This window comes from Capricornis sumatraensis, chromosome 3, assembly GCF_032405125.1.
Source record: "Capricornis sumatraensis isolate serow.1 chromosome 3, serow.2, whole genome shotgun sequence".
NCBI lineage: Eukaryota > Metazoa > Chordata > Mammalia > Artiodactyla > Bovidae > Capricornis > Capricornis sumatraensis.
The window spans coordinates 31704580-31721641 of NC_091071.1; the positions used below are offsets into that span (position 1 = coordinate 31704580).

The window sequence follows — 17062 nt, forward strand, 5'->3', positions numbered from 1 at the left end:
TTTTTTTAAGTTATTTTTTATTAATAGCTCCAGACCTGAAATAAGACAATCCCCTTTAGTGTCTTATTGCTTATTTTTTAAAAAAGAAAAAAGGTTGATTTGGGGTTGAAACACTATTAATAATTAGTTGTGCATTTCTGAGCACTTAATCTCTGTCCTAGCTGCCTTTCTATGCATTGAATGTCCATGACTTCATCCTTTCCTTTTACCCTGCTTTGTGGGTGTGTTTTTGTGGGGAAAAAGTTATAAGTATGTCTTTGGGTGTCTGTCTTTGTTATCTCTGTTGTTCAGTTGCTCCGTCATCTCTGACTTTTTGGGACCCTGTGGACTGCAGCACGCCCGGCTTCCCTGTCCCCCATTATCTCTCTATGTATATATATTCATTTTGCTTTATTTTGTTTTGTAAGCTCAAACCTGCCTCAGACCCTCTTTGGAAGGAGGTGTAGAGCGTGATTCTGGTATAGAAATTGGGAGTTGCAACAGGACTTCCTTGTTTGCAACCAGCTCTTTTGAGTTTTTTGGTACCTGAGACTTTGGCTTCAAAGCTGCAGGAAATCTTTAATCTCTGTATGGTTTCTCAAAAACAGTAGCTAATTTTAGGAGTTAAATGGCAACTCATGAATGCTTCTGTTGGGGCAGACGCATATGAGTTTCTCTGCCCCGGTTGTGTTTGCTTTTTGACGGGCCACGGGCTTGTCTGGCTCGTTTACTTGAGCTGGCTCATCAACAGTACTAGGTTGATGATTGTCCTTTGATTTGCCACAGACCTGCATTTTCCCTCCTTTACGTATTTAACTCTTACCACCAAATTTGAAGAGTAGAAAAATAATGCCTCCAAAGACTTTTGGACTTGTCAGAATGTGTCAGCTTGCCTCAGGGCCTTCCCTCTGGGTGACTGCCTTCCTGTCACTCATGTCTCCACCCCATGAAGGAGCTTCCAGGTGCCCTGCCACATTTCCGTGTTGACTTCTCCAGCGAGCGTGATCATTTTGTATGGTTTTATGTCTGTTTACAGGTTTGCTTGTTTGCATGTCTTCTTTCCTGAGAAAGGAAGCCCCTTGAGAACAGGTCCCTTAGTTCCTATACAGCAGTGCCTGAAGCACAGTGACATTTGCTCAGTGGAACTTTTTTTTTTTTTGAATTATGGTGTAAGTGACTGAGTTTTTGGGGTTATGAAGATGTTATACTTAGACAAAGCTCCCTGACTGCAGAGTTAAAATATTAGCATGAGTGCATAAATAGGAGATTTGCTCTGACTTTTAACAGCATTACTTTATGATGTTAATAATTTTTGGTTAAAATGGGGAAGCAATATATTTAAAACTGTCTTAATTCAGGAAGCTAAAACCTTCTAGATGTAGAGAAGGGTGTGTACTCTTCCTCAAAACTGAATGACCCAAGACTCTTAAGAGTAGCTTTGGTCTTGGGTATTTGTATGATTTCTTTTTTTTTTTAATTTATGTATTTGTAATTGAAGGATGATTGCTGCACAGTATTGTATTGCTTTCTGCCATATGTCAGCATGAGTCAGCCACAGGTACACATACTTCCCCTCCCTCGGGGCTGTCACAGAGCACTGGCTTGAGCTCCCTGCGTCACACAGCGTTTGCACACTGGCTGACTATTTTACATACGATGACACAGGTTTCAGTGTTACTCAGTTCATCCCACCCTCTCCTTCCCCCAGTGTGTTCACAAGTGTGTTCTCTATGTCTGTGTCTCCACTGCTGTCTTGCAAACAGGTTCATCAGCACCATCTTTCTAGATTCTGTATATATGTATTAATATATAGTATTTGTTTTTCTCTTTCTGACTTAACTTCACTCTGTATTATAGGCTCTAGGTTCATCCACCTTGTTAGAACTGACTCAAATGCATTCCTTTTTATGGCTTTGAATAATATTCCATTGTATTACACTACAACTTCTTTACCGATTCATCTGTCAGTGGACAGCTAGGTTGCTTCTGTGTCCCATTACTGGCCATATACCCTTGAGAGACCATAGCTGAAAAAGACACTTGTATCCCACTGTTCATTGCAGCACTATTTACAACATCTAGGACATGGAGGGCCTTCTCATAGCTCAGTTGGTAAAGAATCTGCCTGCAGTGCAGGAGACCCGGGTTTGATGCCTGGGTGGGGAAGATCCCCTGGAGAAAGAAATGGCAACCCACTCCAGTATTCTTGCCTGGAGAATCCCATGGATGGAGGAGCCTGGCAGGCTATAGTCTGTGGAGTTGCAAGAGTCAGACTCGACTTAGCGACTAAACCACCACCAGGACGTGGAAGCAACCTAGATGCCCAATTTCTTTCTTGGTTCTGATTGTCTGTCTGTCTGCTGCATATCTCAGAGCTGGTAGCATGTTCCTGCCTGTTCCTCCGTCCTGCTACTTGGCTGTGTACTGAGAGACCAGATGATCAAGTGCATTTGAACACATATAAAGTTAGAATAAAGTGGTCCTTAGAATCATTCCTTGTAATGCAAATGCACCTTCTGACATTTTTGATTCAGATTAATAATATATGTCTGTATGGATTTAATTTGCTTTCACATATATTCAGATGAGGTGAGTAGGGTAGGTTTGTTCATTTCACTCATTACTGACCTTTGCAGTACTGGGAGCTGCTAAACAGTGAGGATTTATCAGTGAAGAAAAGATCGAGGGTTGTTACCCTAATGGAGTTAATCAACAGGCAAATAAGTAAGTCACAGATTATGGTGAGGGCTGTTGAAAGCAACTAATAGGAATCTGAGAGAAAAAAAAAAATTGGAAGAATTGTCAGAGCAGTCCTCACCAAGGAGGTGACCCATCAGCCAAACTTATTTCTCATCAGTGCCATTGTACTATAATTTACACTTGGTAAAATTCCCACATTTTACATATGTAGGTCCATGGCTTTTGGCCAGTGTAGCCACCACTACCCTTTTAATTCCTTGTCCCCAGAAACTTTCCTCAGCACCCTCTGCAGCCGGTCTTCCTTGCTCTACTCCCAACTCTAGACCACTGCTGATGTGATGGATTTCACTATAGACTAGTTTTGCCTGTTATGGAATTTCATGTCAATGCATTCATATTATATGTATTCTTTAGTGTCTGACTTCTTTCAGTGTATTTTGAAACTCATCCAGTTATAGTATGTATCGGTTTGTTTTCTTTTAAATTACTGAGTGACATTTAATTGTAAGAACACACAAATTAGTTTATCCTTTCACCTAATGATGTATTACAGCTTTTTTTTGTGCTTACTATGTATGTAGTTTATCTTTTCCCATCCCTGTGGTTTCATGCTGTCTATGTCTTTATGTTTAAAATGCTTTTAGAGAGCATATGGTTGGGTTTTGCTTCATTATCTAGCCTGTCAATCTCTTCCTCTTAATTGGATGGTTTAGTCCTTTCGTATTTAATGTATTTGTTGATATGGTTGAGTTTGTGTTTACCATCTGGCTGTTTGTTTTCCATTTATACTTTCTGGTTTTTCTTCCTCTCTTGGTCTTTTTTCTGTTCACCTTCCACACCACCTTCCCCGCCCCCCAACCTGGTACCAACCACATGGTCTGCAGGAATCTGTTTCCCAACCAGGGACCAAACCCAGGTCCTCAGCAGTTTGAAAGCAGGGAGTGTCAACCACCGAACATCTAAGAAATTTTGGGTTAATTGAATTTTCGTAGGGTTCCATTTTTATTTTCTCTCTTAGCTAAGCTGCTCTAATGGTTTTACACTCTTTTAATCCAGATGTGTGGACAGCTCAAGAGTGTTCACTGGGGCCCTTTAACCTGGTGGGATGCAGCTGCAGCACAGACCTTGTTGTCTTGGCTCTGGCCACTTGTTTAGTTTTATTCTCTTTCTTCCCCTGACCTTCTGTGAATCTTAAGTACATACTTGGGAAACCTGTTTTCCAGTTAAATGGGCAGTTGCTTTGCTATTTATCTTTATTAACCTTTGGATCATGATGCATACATACAAATGGAGACATCTACATTATTATTACTTTTACCTGAGTGTCCTAAGTACAGGCCAGCCGCAGCTAATGGACTCAATGTGAGTGGACTGTAAGCATTTCCCATGCCTCCTAGTGGTGCCATGCGTGCTCCCCCCTCTTGATTCTGAGCAAGCTCACTGGTGGCTCTGAAACCCTGGACATCAGTGGCTTGTGGAGAGCAAGGCTGCAGAGAGATAAGGATGGAGTCTTTTGGGTGAGGGAGGCAAGAGTCCGATAAGGATGGAGTCTTTTGGGTGGGGGAGGCAAGAGTCCGGATTATTCAAAGACATTCTTCTTGTCTGCTCTCCACTGCCCTCCCACCCCACACCCAGGGCAGACAGTGTTAGAGAATGTTTTTAACATGTCATTTAACATGTTTTGAACATGTCTTGCATTCTCTCAGTCAAATCTTGACTTCGCTTAGCGTAAAGTACTACTTTTATCCTCTAGGCCAGTGTCTGGGGAAGTCCCTTTTCTTATTTAAGAGAAGACTCTTCTTTTAAGCTTTGTTCTCTTTCTACACAGAGCTGTTGTTAGAAGATAAACTAAACAATCTTGTGTTTGCTCTTTTTTTAGTCGAGCAAAAGATGTGATAATTCCAGCAAAGCCACCTGTCAGCTTTTTCTCCTCGAGGTCTCCGGTTCTTGACCTCTTCCAGGGGCAGCTGGACTACGCAGAGCACATTCGCCGGGATTCGGAGGTGGTGCTGCTGTTCTTCTATGCTCCGTGGTGTGGCCAGTCCATCACCGCCAGGGCTGAGATTGAACAAGCAGCAAGTCGGCTTTCAGACCAGGTAAGGTGGACATTCAGCCTGACCATCAGATGACTGGCAGTCTAGGTGCAGGGCAGGTTCTCCCCACAGAGACACCTTTCCCAGATGGCTGATTTTGCCAGGGTGAAGGCCAGGAGCCTTATTTCTAGCCTAAATCGTAAAGCCCCTGTGAGCAGAGGCTTTCTGATTGTGCTTGTTGTAGTTGGTTAGAGGCAGGAGTGGGAGGAGATGCCACGTTTTCTCGTGATGAGGCCAGTGCTCATCTCAGGGTGCCAGGTTGTCTGGTTTCAGTGGGGAGACTGAAAATCCTCATTGAATATACTGTTAATATTTGCTGGTTATTTTATGTAAGAGAATTTATGGGTCATGATTACAGTGTAACTAGGCAGACCTTTCAAATACCTAGACCATAGCTACATTCAACAAATATTTAATGAACGCCACCTTCACGCTTGGTAAGAGGGATATATAGACAGTTGATATATAGGCCTTCTGTCTGGCAGTGGTTTTCAATCCAGTGGATCCCAGTTGACCTTTATAAAACAAGTATTTTTTGATATCCCTTTTTCTGTCCTCAAAAGGTATTCATAGATGGTAAAACTTCCCTATACATATAGTTTCGATGTAGCCAATTTAATGCACTAATTGTAACATAAAAATAAGGGGGAAAAGGAAAATGGTATATAATTAAACACGTGTTTTAGTATGTAAGTGCTGGGGTAAGTTAGGTCCATGTACCTTTATGTAGGAGAAGGCAATGGGGAACCACTATGAGTTATAATAGCAGGAACAATTACAAATGCAGCCTCATAAAGTAGGATATGTCGGCCACACAGGGCCACGAGGGCATTGCTCTCAGTGACTTGATTTTTCTAAATGGTGAACAGCTCTTGGTAAAGGTCTGAGCCAACGAAAGTCCTTTCTGCCCTCAATTAAACAGATGTTGCCTTCTTGAGAAATTCAGTGAACACAGAAGCCATGCTTTGGATTGACATATATAAAGTGGAGTCAAGATCTGAGTTTAATAATAATAAACAGGTTTCCCTCCACATCAGTGTTTGGCAGGATATTTAAAACTGCTCTGGGTGATATGGAGGATCGTTCCACGTGCAGAGCAGCTTGAAGCACTGCAGGACATCGGTGCCACGGCCCCTGCCCACCATGTGCCCTCTAGCATCCCCCGACCGATGCGGTCAGCCAGAAAGCATCCCACAGGTTTCTAAGAGGCTGCTGTCGAGACCCACTGATCTGGGGTGACTTGTGGCACAGTTGAGTTTCAGAAGTTCATTTGGAACTCTCAGTTGGATTTTCTTAGAAACAATATTATAAATGTTGGCTAGACTTCCTGCCCAGCGTAGCAAAACCTTTTTAATTAAGTTATACCCCTGAAAGTGGTGCCAAGTACTGTATAAATACATTGATTTTTGTATTGATAGTGTTGATTCTCAGGGGGTTGTGATTTTGTGTTCCAGCTTTGGACCCATGGAATCAATCTATTCCTTGTCTCCCCACCACCCCTGCTGCTGAAACTCCCCTTAAGAATGGCTGATAGTAATAAAGCTAGGGACACTTGTGGGAAGAAAACAACCCTAAGGGAGCTCTGGGAGGCAAGCTTAAAGGAAGTCACCCCTTTGTCAGTCATTTCTCATTTAGAGCACTTGGGGGAAATGTGAGAGTCTGTTGTATTTTAGGGTAAGTGTCAACTACTTGTTATATTACTGCCAGCCTAAGGAATATGTCCTTCAGTGTGACTGTAGGGATTGCGTGCTGTTGTGCAGGCCCCTGCTCCTTAGAACAGCCCTGCAAGCTGATGCTGGTTGCCCTGAAGCACGACCTTGGGTTTAGAGGGCAGAATAGTTTGTTAAGGCCACAGGACAAGTGGTAGAGGTTACAGTGCCATCCACAACTGATGGGCTCTGCTTTCTCTCAGAAAAAATTTCAGCTCCTTCTAAATTGAGAGCCTATTGTTCTATATTCTCAGTAGGGAAAAGGAGTGGGTTTATTTTTGGAAATAGGCAAAAATTTCTGGAGCCACATTACTTAATAAAATTAGCAAATGTTGTAGATTGTGCCCTATTTTTGAGGTGTCAGCCTTAGTAAAGGTACTGTTATAAAGAATAGGTAGAGTATAAAAGGAGTTCTTGAGAGTTTACATTAAGTTTTGAGCAGTACTGCTCTCTGGTCAGTATAAGGCATCTGAAAGTGACTTTTCATTTGTAGTCTTCATATTTTTCAGTACTTTATTACAAAGATTTTAAAACATATAATAGCAAAAGCGAGCTCTGTCTGCCACTTAACGTCTAATAACATTTTATTAGGCTTGTTTTATCATGTATCTGTTCATCTTATCATCCATGTAATCTGTGGTTCTCAACTATAGCCAGTTTTGTCCTCAGGGGACTTTTGGGACTGTCTGGAGAGGTTTTGGGTTGTCACTACTAGAGAGGGGAGGCCAGGAATCCCACCGACTCTGACATCCACTGTGTGCCCTCCCCACCCCTGCCCCCAGCAAAAACAAATAAAACAGCAGCAAAAACCCTGTATCAGTTCATGCTAAAAGTGTCGGTAGTAACAAAGGTGAGAAACTTTGCTCCAGTCTAACTATTAATCCATCCCATTTTGGGTACAGTTCAAAGTATATTTCGGGCACTGGCATACATCTCCTTAAATACTTCAGCATCTGCCTATAAATACATATTTAATCCATATTTTTGCTATCTGATAGTATATTTTAGAATATAGTTCTAGTCATCTATTATCTTTATTGGTTTTTAATATCATTATTAAAAATGGTCTTTTGAAATTTTTGGTATGTCAGCTGTAGGTAAGATTGTTTTTATTCTCAGATGCTCAGTTTGACTATCAAAAGACATATCCTACTGGTAAGTTTTAGTATAATCATGCTTAGAAAAGTTATTTGGTGTCATTCACTTCAGGATATGAAGCAATTCATTTTTCTCTTGGACCAGACTGCAAAATATTCAGAGTCCCAGCTGGACACTGTCTACTAGAGTCTTTCTTTGTCCTTGTCAGGGTGAATGATGCTCTTCTTTGAACACCCAAAACGATTTTTTTAATGCTTTCTGTTTCAGAGAGGGATTGTTTCATTTCTATAGTTTTATTTTTTAAATCTTGGTGATTTTTCAGTTGTTATTTATAGTCATTTGAAACCTTCTTTGACTTGCAGGTGTTGTTTGTCGCAATTAACTGTTGGTGGAATCAGGGGAAATGCAGAAAACAGAAACACTTTTTTTATTTTCCTGTAATATATCTGTATCATCGGAGGTAAGAACTTTCAAGTAGTGTTTCTAATCCAATTCAGTTTATCAGTTTCAAAGTGAATTTTTGTTTTATCCTGTTTAAAAATATCTACTGTAGAAAATTGAGAAAAAAATAAATAAGCAAAAATAAGTAAATAGAAGGATCTGTGATTTATCAATCATCCATAATCACTGTGTTTTGATTTATATCCTCCTGTGACTGTACATATCCATAGCCCCCCCTTTTTTTTTACTTAAAAAATGGAGTCATGTATTGATAGTAGTAATATCTCCTCAACTGCTTTTTTGTGTGTGAACATTTTTCCATGCTATTACGTATTCAGTAGCATTGTTTTCAATTGTACTGGTTACTCTGCTGTGTGGCTGTATGTTTCAAATATTATAGAAATATTTTATGGAATAAAAATACTAAAGTCCTTATCCTGTTGTCTAGCAGCATAACATAGTCAGGAGGATATCTAACATTTTTTCAAATTGGGAAGAAAAAACTACAAGTGTGCAATCCTATAATCTATCATTCTGAAATCCAGAGAGCTTTGAAGACCTGAAAGAGTTCCATGAACATCGTCCCCAAATGCATTCATCTGGCCTAAAGTACCAAGAGGCCACCTATAGTCTTTGTACCACATCAGCTGCCACTGTCCTCATTTTGCTGCAGAGATACTGGTGCTTGGTTTTGGAGAACTACCCGGGCCTTGCCCTGGGTTGTTTAGTTGCTCAGTTGTGTCCGACTCTTTGTGACTCTATGGATTGTAGCCCTCCAGGCTCCTCTGTCTGTGGGATTATCCCAGCAAGAGTACTGGAGTGGGCTGCCATCTCCTCCTCCAGGGGATCTTCCTCGACCCAGGGATTGAACCCGTGTCTCCTATGGCTCCTGCACTGGCAGGTGAATTCTTTACCACTGAGCCACCTGGGAAATCCTGCTGTGGATGTTAGGTCTAAAATCTGACTTGAAGGATTTTGGAGACAGAAGATGAAATTCTGGGCTCTGTTCAGTGTAATTGGCTTGAAGTTTGTTACTGAAGGGTTAAGAAGAGTTGACCAGTAAGAACTTTACTTTCTAGGCTTTATTACCTCCCTCTAAAATTCTTGGGCCTTAATCAATGCAGATTTATTACAGATATCACCAGACTATCATGTGTGGATTATCTATCCCCTTCCCGCACATTCCTGTGTCTCTGACATAAAACTTGTGTGGCTCAGAGTGTTGTTTCTCAGGAGCTATTGAATAGTATTTGAGCAAAAACACACATTCCTTCCCCGTCTCCACCCTCAAATTTCCCTCTGGGTATAAACACAGTTTCTCTGAGTAACTTTCTGATGGTCACTTCTTTTTTTTTTAAGATAAGTATATGGTGTTATATTAATATTTGAAAGTTGTAAACCTCGGTAGTATGTAATGGGCGATGACCTTGCCCTGAAGAGATCCCTGTGTTTCTTTTTTTGGAAATAGGGTGCAGATGGCTAGCAGGGAGTGTAGGCCTTGCAACTATGTGTAACCAAGCCGGCTGCCCAGAGGTAGACTTAACTCGATGTGACATTGAAATCATAAGAGTTCCCTTGAATTGAGTACAAATGTCATTTCAGGATATGTGGGTGTGCAGCATTGTCTTACACTATGGTTTTCTTAGTTTTACAGAAAGATTGAAAGGAACATCAGAAATACTTAGTCCAGCCCTCTTATTTTACAGATAAGGAAACTGAGGCTGGTATACCTTAAAGTGCTTGCCCCTCATCTTGGCCTGTTAAACCTTTACTTGTTTGAGTCAGTTCAGAACCATTAATACTCATTTCAACATCTACCATTCCCATTGTACCCAAAAATAAAGTGCTACGGCAGAGACACGAAAAGGTAGCCTTTTTGTATTCTGTGCTGTTTGTATAACAGCTTAACTAGTAGTAGCTACCTATAGAAATTAACAGGCTTTCCTGTTTTGTGAGAGCAGACTCCAAGTTTTTTTTTGACTTGTTTTGTTGCCAGTCACCAAGGCAGTTTAGGAAAGACTCTGAAGCAGGAAGTAGTTTTCCCAAAACACTCTGTGCAGAATTCACCTCCCCTCAGTCAGCTTGTCTGAAAGCAGTGGCCATGGTGTGCTGACAAAACGTGCTCTACGACCTGCATCTGGGGATATTCTCATTACACCTGATCCCTGGGACCCTTGTAACACGGTACCTGGGAACCTCAGCAGAGCCTGATTTGCTTGAGTGGACGAGGTTTCCATGTTCCTTGCCCACTTTCTGCTAAGCAAAATAAGTTATTAGATGATTTTTTTGATTTCTTCCTTTAAATTAAAATTTGGTGGTGGATGATGGGGTTGGTGGTGGTAGTAATTTAAAAACAAATTAGTTAGCAAATGAATTGTAGTAAGTCTTGAATTGATAGAGTCGCTGACCCAGTGTCTCTGCTGTGTGTGTAGAAAGCTGTCTTTACCTCTTTCATGCTGATGTTCCTCTGTCTGCTGTCATATTCTGCAGGGCACACTGAAGATTGTTTATGTCATCACATTATATGTATGTGTGTTTCTGTTATTATGTATTAATACTGTGATCCCCATTTTATGTCGTTCTTTTCTGTGCTCTGCTGTGGCTGTTAACAGGACGCTTAGTGTCAGTTTCCATTCAGAGAGAAGAATGGGTATAGATCTGCTGAATTTCACCGTACTCCCCCATCCTCGCCACATACCATCCAATTATATTTGAGCAATGTGTGTTGTGCAAGAGTGAAGAAAGCCCTGTGACCATTCTGATTAGCTTAGGAGGATAACTCGGTGTTGGCAGTATTGCTTATTGGTACTAAAACAAATTCCTGTGTGTCCCCAAGCACAACTGCCCGGGAAAACAGGGAAGATCATTTGTACAGTTCCCTGACTTCATACCTTCATATAATTTTTTGTTGTAATAAAGTTTTAAGGTTTATTTAGTGACCTTTTGTGTAAGTGCCTCTGAAAATATTTAATGACTCCTTTGTAGTAGGCCAGAGACCAACTGCTCAACTTGTTCCTTATTTCACAGTGACTTGAAAAGGAAAGTCTACCCCTCCCCCCTCCTTCCGCCCCTCCCCCACCCCAGGAGAATTATGTAAAGATCCTTTGGCATTTGATCTGTTTTCAGAGATCAAATGTTTATAGAAATGTTTATTGTTTTTTATAGAAATGTTACTGTGAGAGTTAATTTTTTTCAGAGACTAGAATGAACTTTGCTCTGCAATTCAGTTTGCAGAATTAATTTCATATTAAAAAGTAATGGCCAGTTGTACCTCCCCTCACATAAAATGCTTGCTCTTAATTAGGCCTCCAGTTACCCTCTTGAGACAAGGAAGGCTACTGACATATGAACCAGTTGGGATCCTAAAGCAGGACATTTTCATTTTGTAGTGTTGATGATTTCAGTTATATATTACAGGTTTAATGCATGGTGTATTTTTATTTTTTATTTTTATTTTTTTTGGTACTAGTTTTGGACCAATCGAATACAAAGGCCCCATGAGTGCTGTTTACATTGAGAAGTTTGTCCGCCGAGTGATGAAACCACTTCTCTACATCCCATCTCAATCAGAATTACTAGATTTTCTCTCAAACTACGAGGTACCTGTCTTTCCTGTCTTCTCCCATTTCCTCAGCCTTCACTGGGTTGCATTGGATTGTTTTTATTAGAATAGTCTTTATACCTCCTGATTTGCAGCAATTAAAAGATCACATATAGGTAAGCCCCAATTAAATGCTTTTGGAGATACTTAATTACAGGGATGTTTTGGCCAAGTGAGTTTTTAGAGAACAGAAAACTTGTGAATACTATTTTTTCTTTGGGAATTTTAAACAAACTTTCAGTTTGTCTCACGATTAGCTTAGAGTATGTAAGAATTAATTTACAATTTATATGCAATTGTAGATCTCTAAATATATGATGCATACAGCACTTTTGGGCACCCAGCGGTAAAGGTGGTAAAGGACCCACCTGCCAGTGCAGGAGACATGAGATGTGGGTTCGATCCCTGTGTCAGGAAGATTCTCTGGGTTAGGAAGATCCCCTGGAAAAGGGCACAGCAGCCCACTCCAGTATTCTTGCCTGGAGAATCCCATGGACAGAGGAGCCTGGCAGGATACAGTCCATAGGGTTGCAAAGAGCTGGACATGACTGAAGGGACTAAAGCACATAGGACACAGATTTCTAAAATTTTGGATGATGCTGACAGCTTTTTACTATGTGATATCTGGTTTTTCTTGTAAGTTGTAGTTTAGGTAAAAAAAAAAGCTAGGAATATGTTCTTTCTGTTTTATTAAATGTGTAAAAATTTCAAGGTTTATTAACAGAAAGTTTCCTAACATCGCATCTCAACTGTTTTCCTATTGCCAGTAAACCCCTGATGGATTATTTTGTTGGGATCCTCAATGCGTGTTCAGGACAGGATTTTGTTGAGAGACCAATATAAATCTTAAAATAATCTCAAAAATTATAAAAATAGTTCCACAGAAAAATTCACTGGATCAAATGTAAAATCGTACTTACAGTGTTAGTCACTGAGTTGTGTCTGACTCTTGGGACCCCATGGACTGTTGCCCACCAGGTTCTATCCATGGAATTCTCCAGGCAAGAATACGGAAGTGGGTAGCCATTGCCTTTTCCAGGGGATCTTCTCAGCCCTGAGCCTCCTGCATTGCAGGCGGATTCTTTACCATCTGAGCCTCTTGGTCACAAGTAAAAATGATACTTAGCTACAACAAAATCAAGACTATAAGTACCTAGTAGAGATAAAAAGCGTATGAATCCACCTCTCACTACTTGAGAATTTAGTAACTGTCATTTGGTTAAAATTTACCTTTTGCACTGTGTATGTTTTATATAGGTGGGATATGAATTTCTTTCCCCAGAGCATCGTTTACAGCTTTTTTCAGTTGTGTCAGAACACTTTGTGTTAACTGTTAGCAGATTTTCAGGCAGCAGTGTTCCTCTCCAGTTATTCTGCTTCTAGTTCCCAGATGTGCTTTAGGGTGAAGGCTTCCGAACTCTTACGTGGATAAAGGGTAGGTTTCTGTGCCCTCCTGGGCTTGCTCCCGTTTTCCTGGGAGGCTGGTGAGCAGGACCTACAGTGGGAGGCAGGACCTACAGTGGGACCTGGGCCCTATCCCTCTGGCAGCACCAACTGGGTCTGTGACTGGGGGCAGGTCACTCATCTGCCAGGCGTCAAGGTCCGGGAACAGGGTTTTCCTGAGACTCCGTTTGGTGCAGTGATTGTGCGATGAGGGTTTTCACGTAGATTTTCAGTAGATGACAGTCAGTCACTGGGGGTAGTCCAGCAAGACGGTGAAGAATCAAGACTCAGACAAACTTGAATCCAAACTCACTTCTGTCTTCTTAGCTATGTGGCCTCCAGCTAGTACTTAACCTCTTTAAGCCTCCATTTTCTCATTGGTAAAACAGGGATTAAATGAGATTTTAAAAAGAAAATGCCAGCTAGGATGTAGTCATAATAAGTGAAAATCTATCAGTGAAAATTACATTGTGGAAAAATCCTGGATAGTTAGCACTACTGAGAGAACTTAAAATGTGCCTAACATCTGCCGGAATTCCCTACTTATATAAAAACCTTTTGTTTGTTTTGTAACTGAGATGATAAAAAATGACCTGTAGAGGCCAAGAGGTCTTCCTTCAGGTGAACTCTGTTGAGACTTCTGTGGAACACTGGGCCTGGATTGGTGCCCTCTGTTTTCCCTTCACATTTTCAGTCAGTGTCCTCTAGAAAGTAAAAAAATGGGAGAAGAGCTGTGGAACATCACGTAGCACACAGCATGTACCTGCCCATCCCCAAAAGAGTGTGGGGAAAAACGGAGATGATTTGGCTTTACAGAGCAGAGAGAGGTGGCTTTAGGGTTATATCAGGTCTGTGAGAGATTTGTGTACAGAGAGTTTTGAGCAAGTTCTTAAGCAGAGGTCACGTGATGAGATGGACTCAGCTAGGACTCTGCAGGGCTGGGTTTTAGCCCTGACATCTAGCTCTGACAGAAATCTTTTATTTCTGCGTTTTATGCAGATTTCTCATCTCTGAAGAAAGGGAGATGGCTCAGATAATCCCTCCTGTTTTGGCTTTGGTGAGTTTAGAGGTTGGAAAGAGGCAGACGAAAGATTTATCCATTTTGGTTGGGAAAGTATTTTTTAAACAGTGCCTTTGAGCATGTGTATCAGAGATCTTTCTAACCCTTGTTTATTACTGTTTCTAAGATGTTTGTAGTGTCTCTGTAGTTGGATCTGCAGGAGAGAGACGAGGGCACAGCCATGACTGAGCAGCAAGGATGATTCCTGACGTTGAGCTTCTGCATTCTTAGAACCTGCTTTTCAGCAGCAACTTTCAGTGATGATGCTCCAAGTCTGATGTTGCGTTCACATCAGACTCGGTGTCGTGCCAGTGACATTACTCAAGTTGTTTGTTTTTTTTTGGCAGCCCACTTAATTAGAAAGATGACAACAATGGTTAGACTGCGTTTAAGATGGGACCCAAGAGAGTGCTGCCAAGATGGAACCCTGTAGAGCTTCTCTTGGCCTTTCAAATACCTCCTGAAAGCTGCAGATGGCTTTTATCTTGTTAGAATCATCTTTGCTGGGCTTCTGTTCACTGAAATGAAACTGTTGGGTTGGCAAGAGACAGTATTTGATTAATTGTGAAAGAATTTGGGAGTCACGCCCAGCATGGTTTCAAATGGGAAGTCCTTTATCTTGTGAAACATATCAGATACTGCCTTAGAAAGGAGTGATATCAGCTTCATTCACTCTCTGTAAGATAGCATAAAGACACAATTTCTGATCCAGAAATGAAACCACTGTCATGGTTTTGATAGTTGAATACATAAAAAAGTTTAAAGGAATTTTTAGAGGCCCCACTCTGGACCATAATACACTTTATAGGCATCCTCTAAATGAAGGTTTCTCAGCCTCGGCATTATTGACATTTGGAATCAGATAATTCTGTGTTGTGGCGGGTTGTCCCGTGCTCTGCAGAATGTTTAGCAGCATCCTTGGCCTCCACCTACTAGACACCAATAGCGCCACACCTCCCCCTTACTTGTGACAACCAAAAATATCCAGGCATTGTCACGTGTCCCTTAAGTAAGTAAGTAAGTGAAGTCGCTCAGTCGTGTCTGACTCTTTGCGACCCCATGGACTGTAGCCTACCAGGCTCCTCTGTCCATGGGATTTTCCAGGCAATAGTACTGGAGTGGATTGCCATTTCCTTCTCCAGCAGATCTTCCCGACCCAGGGATCGAACCCGGGTCTCCTGCATTGTAGACAGATGCTTTACCATCTGAGCCACGTGTCCCTTAGGGGCACAAAATCATCCTGGTTGAGAATCAGCACTCTGAATGATTGTTTCCTCAAATAAGGTCTTTAGGATGCCTCACAGGTCTTAGTATAAACACACATTTTTTCATATAGCACGCAGAAAGCCACAATCTAATTATTGCAAGTGTCTCTGCTTATCACAGTGTCAGTAGAGAGATGAAAATTAAGCGGTGCCTTAACTGGAAAATTCTAGATTGTTACCCGTGGGGAGCCAGAGCCAGGCGTGAGTTATTTTTCATCTATAGGTGTCCTTGAGGCTCAGCCTTTACTCAGTTTGCTTGTACCACACACTCCCCCCACCCAAAAAAAGCAAGCATCCTGAGCATGTTAAGGGTATTGCTGATTTAAAGGAGTCTTAGTATGACAGATACTTGCTTTGATCAAATATGAATTTCAATATCAAACCTGTATTTGGATTACAATATCCAAATGTTGTCTTTACAAATATGAATTTCAATATCAAGTGTGTTTAATATGGATTGATACTAAAATCCATTAAAATACAGATTTCATATTCCTTGAAATTACAAAAACGGATTTCAATATCAAATGTGTTTAAATTTAGGTATACTAAAATTGGGCAGAAATAATTATTTAATGTTTCTGTGGCACTTCTAAGGTTTGTTAGGATCGCACTGCTTCTGTCTCTAAATGTTACACATCTGCGATGTGTTACAGGAATGCATTTGATAATTTCCTCCTCATTAAAAAAAAACCATATTGGTTACTTATAAGTTTGTCTCTAATCCAGGTATTTATGAACAGTGTGGATCATCGTAAGATTGTGTAGTGTTTATTACTTGGGAAGTTATGCTACCCTGCAATTAACAACTTTATATATTGACATAAACTTCATTATTCTGTGTGTACTGAACTCTATTCACATATGCTCCTAATGCTGTTATAAACAGAAATGCTCTAATTCTAGGTTGGTTTGAATTTTTATAAGTCCTACAGACGAATCCTTTTAAAAGCCTATTTCAGATTATTTGATAATTACCTAGAAGAGCAGAAGTTTTTAACAAATGGAGAAAATATATATGTGTGTGTGCATGTATATATATACATGTGTATATGGTTTTGACAGTGCTGCATGGCTTGCTGGTTCTTAGTTCCCCAGCCAGGCATTGAACCCTTGCTCCCTGCAGAGGAAGCACAGCGTCCTAACCATTGGACTGCTGGAGAATTCCCTAACCAGCATTTTATTTGACTTATTTATTTGAGTATATCAGACCTAACCAAATCAGATTGCTCATCATTCACCATACTTCTGTGTTTGTAAAATATGACACTAAACCCAGATGCTGTTTTTAGGAAAACAGGATTGCATTTAATTTACTGAACATTGCAGAAAGGCATTAAAGGGTGAATATTGTAAGTGCTTGACTCTGTAAATTCCAGAATATCTTAGACATTATCAGCAAACAAAGAATGAGTAAACTATGCTTGGATAAGTGACCAGCAGTTTTCAAGTGCTTTTACTTCTGATTTTCCCAGCAGCCATGTGAGGTAGATGGAAACTGTAGATCCTTTAAACAGATTAAGAAAATAAAGGTACAGAGAGGCAGAGAGGGTTTGATTTACCCTAAGTGGAGATTGGACTGCAGTCCAGGTCTTCTGGCTGCCAAGATTCTTCCTTATATACAAAGGAATGATTAAAGTCTCTGATTTGAAATTTCACTATGTAACTAGAGG

At 40.7% G+C, this 17062-nt stretch overlaps 1 protein-coding gene across 3 annotated transcripts in view; it reads left to right on the forward strand.

Annotated features, from left to right (window-relative positions):
* Positions 1-17062, forward strand: part of TXNDC11 (thioredoxin domain containing 11) — a 58555-nt gene that overhangs the window by 3124 nt on the left and 38369 nt on the right. Inside the window, exons 2-4 of one of the 3 annotated variants that reach the window (XM_068967344.1) lie at positions 4559-4775; positions 7942-8039; positions 11490-11619. In XM_068967344.1, coding sequence (XP_068823445.1) covers positions 4559-4775; positions 7942-8039; positions 11490-11619 — 445 coding nt within the window. Of the gene's footprint in view, positions 1-4558; positions 4776-7941; positions 8040-11489; positions 11620-14063; positions 14122-17062 lie in introns of those variants that run through there. The other 2 variants (XM_068967345.1, XM_068967346.1) reach the window with 2 other exon arrangements.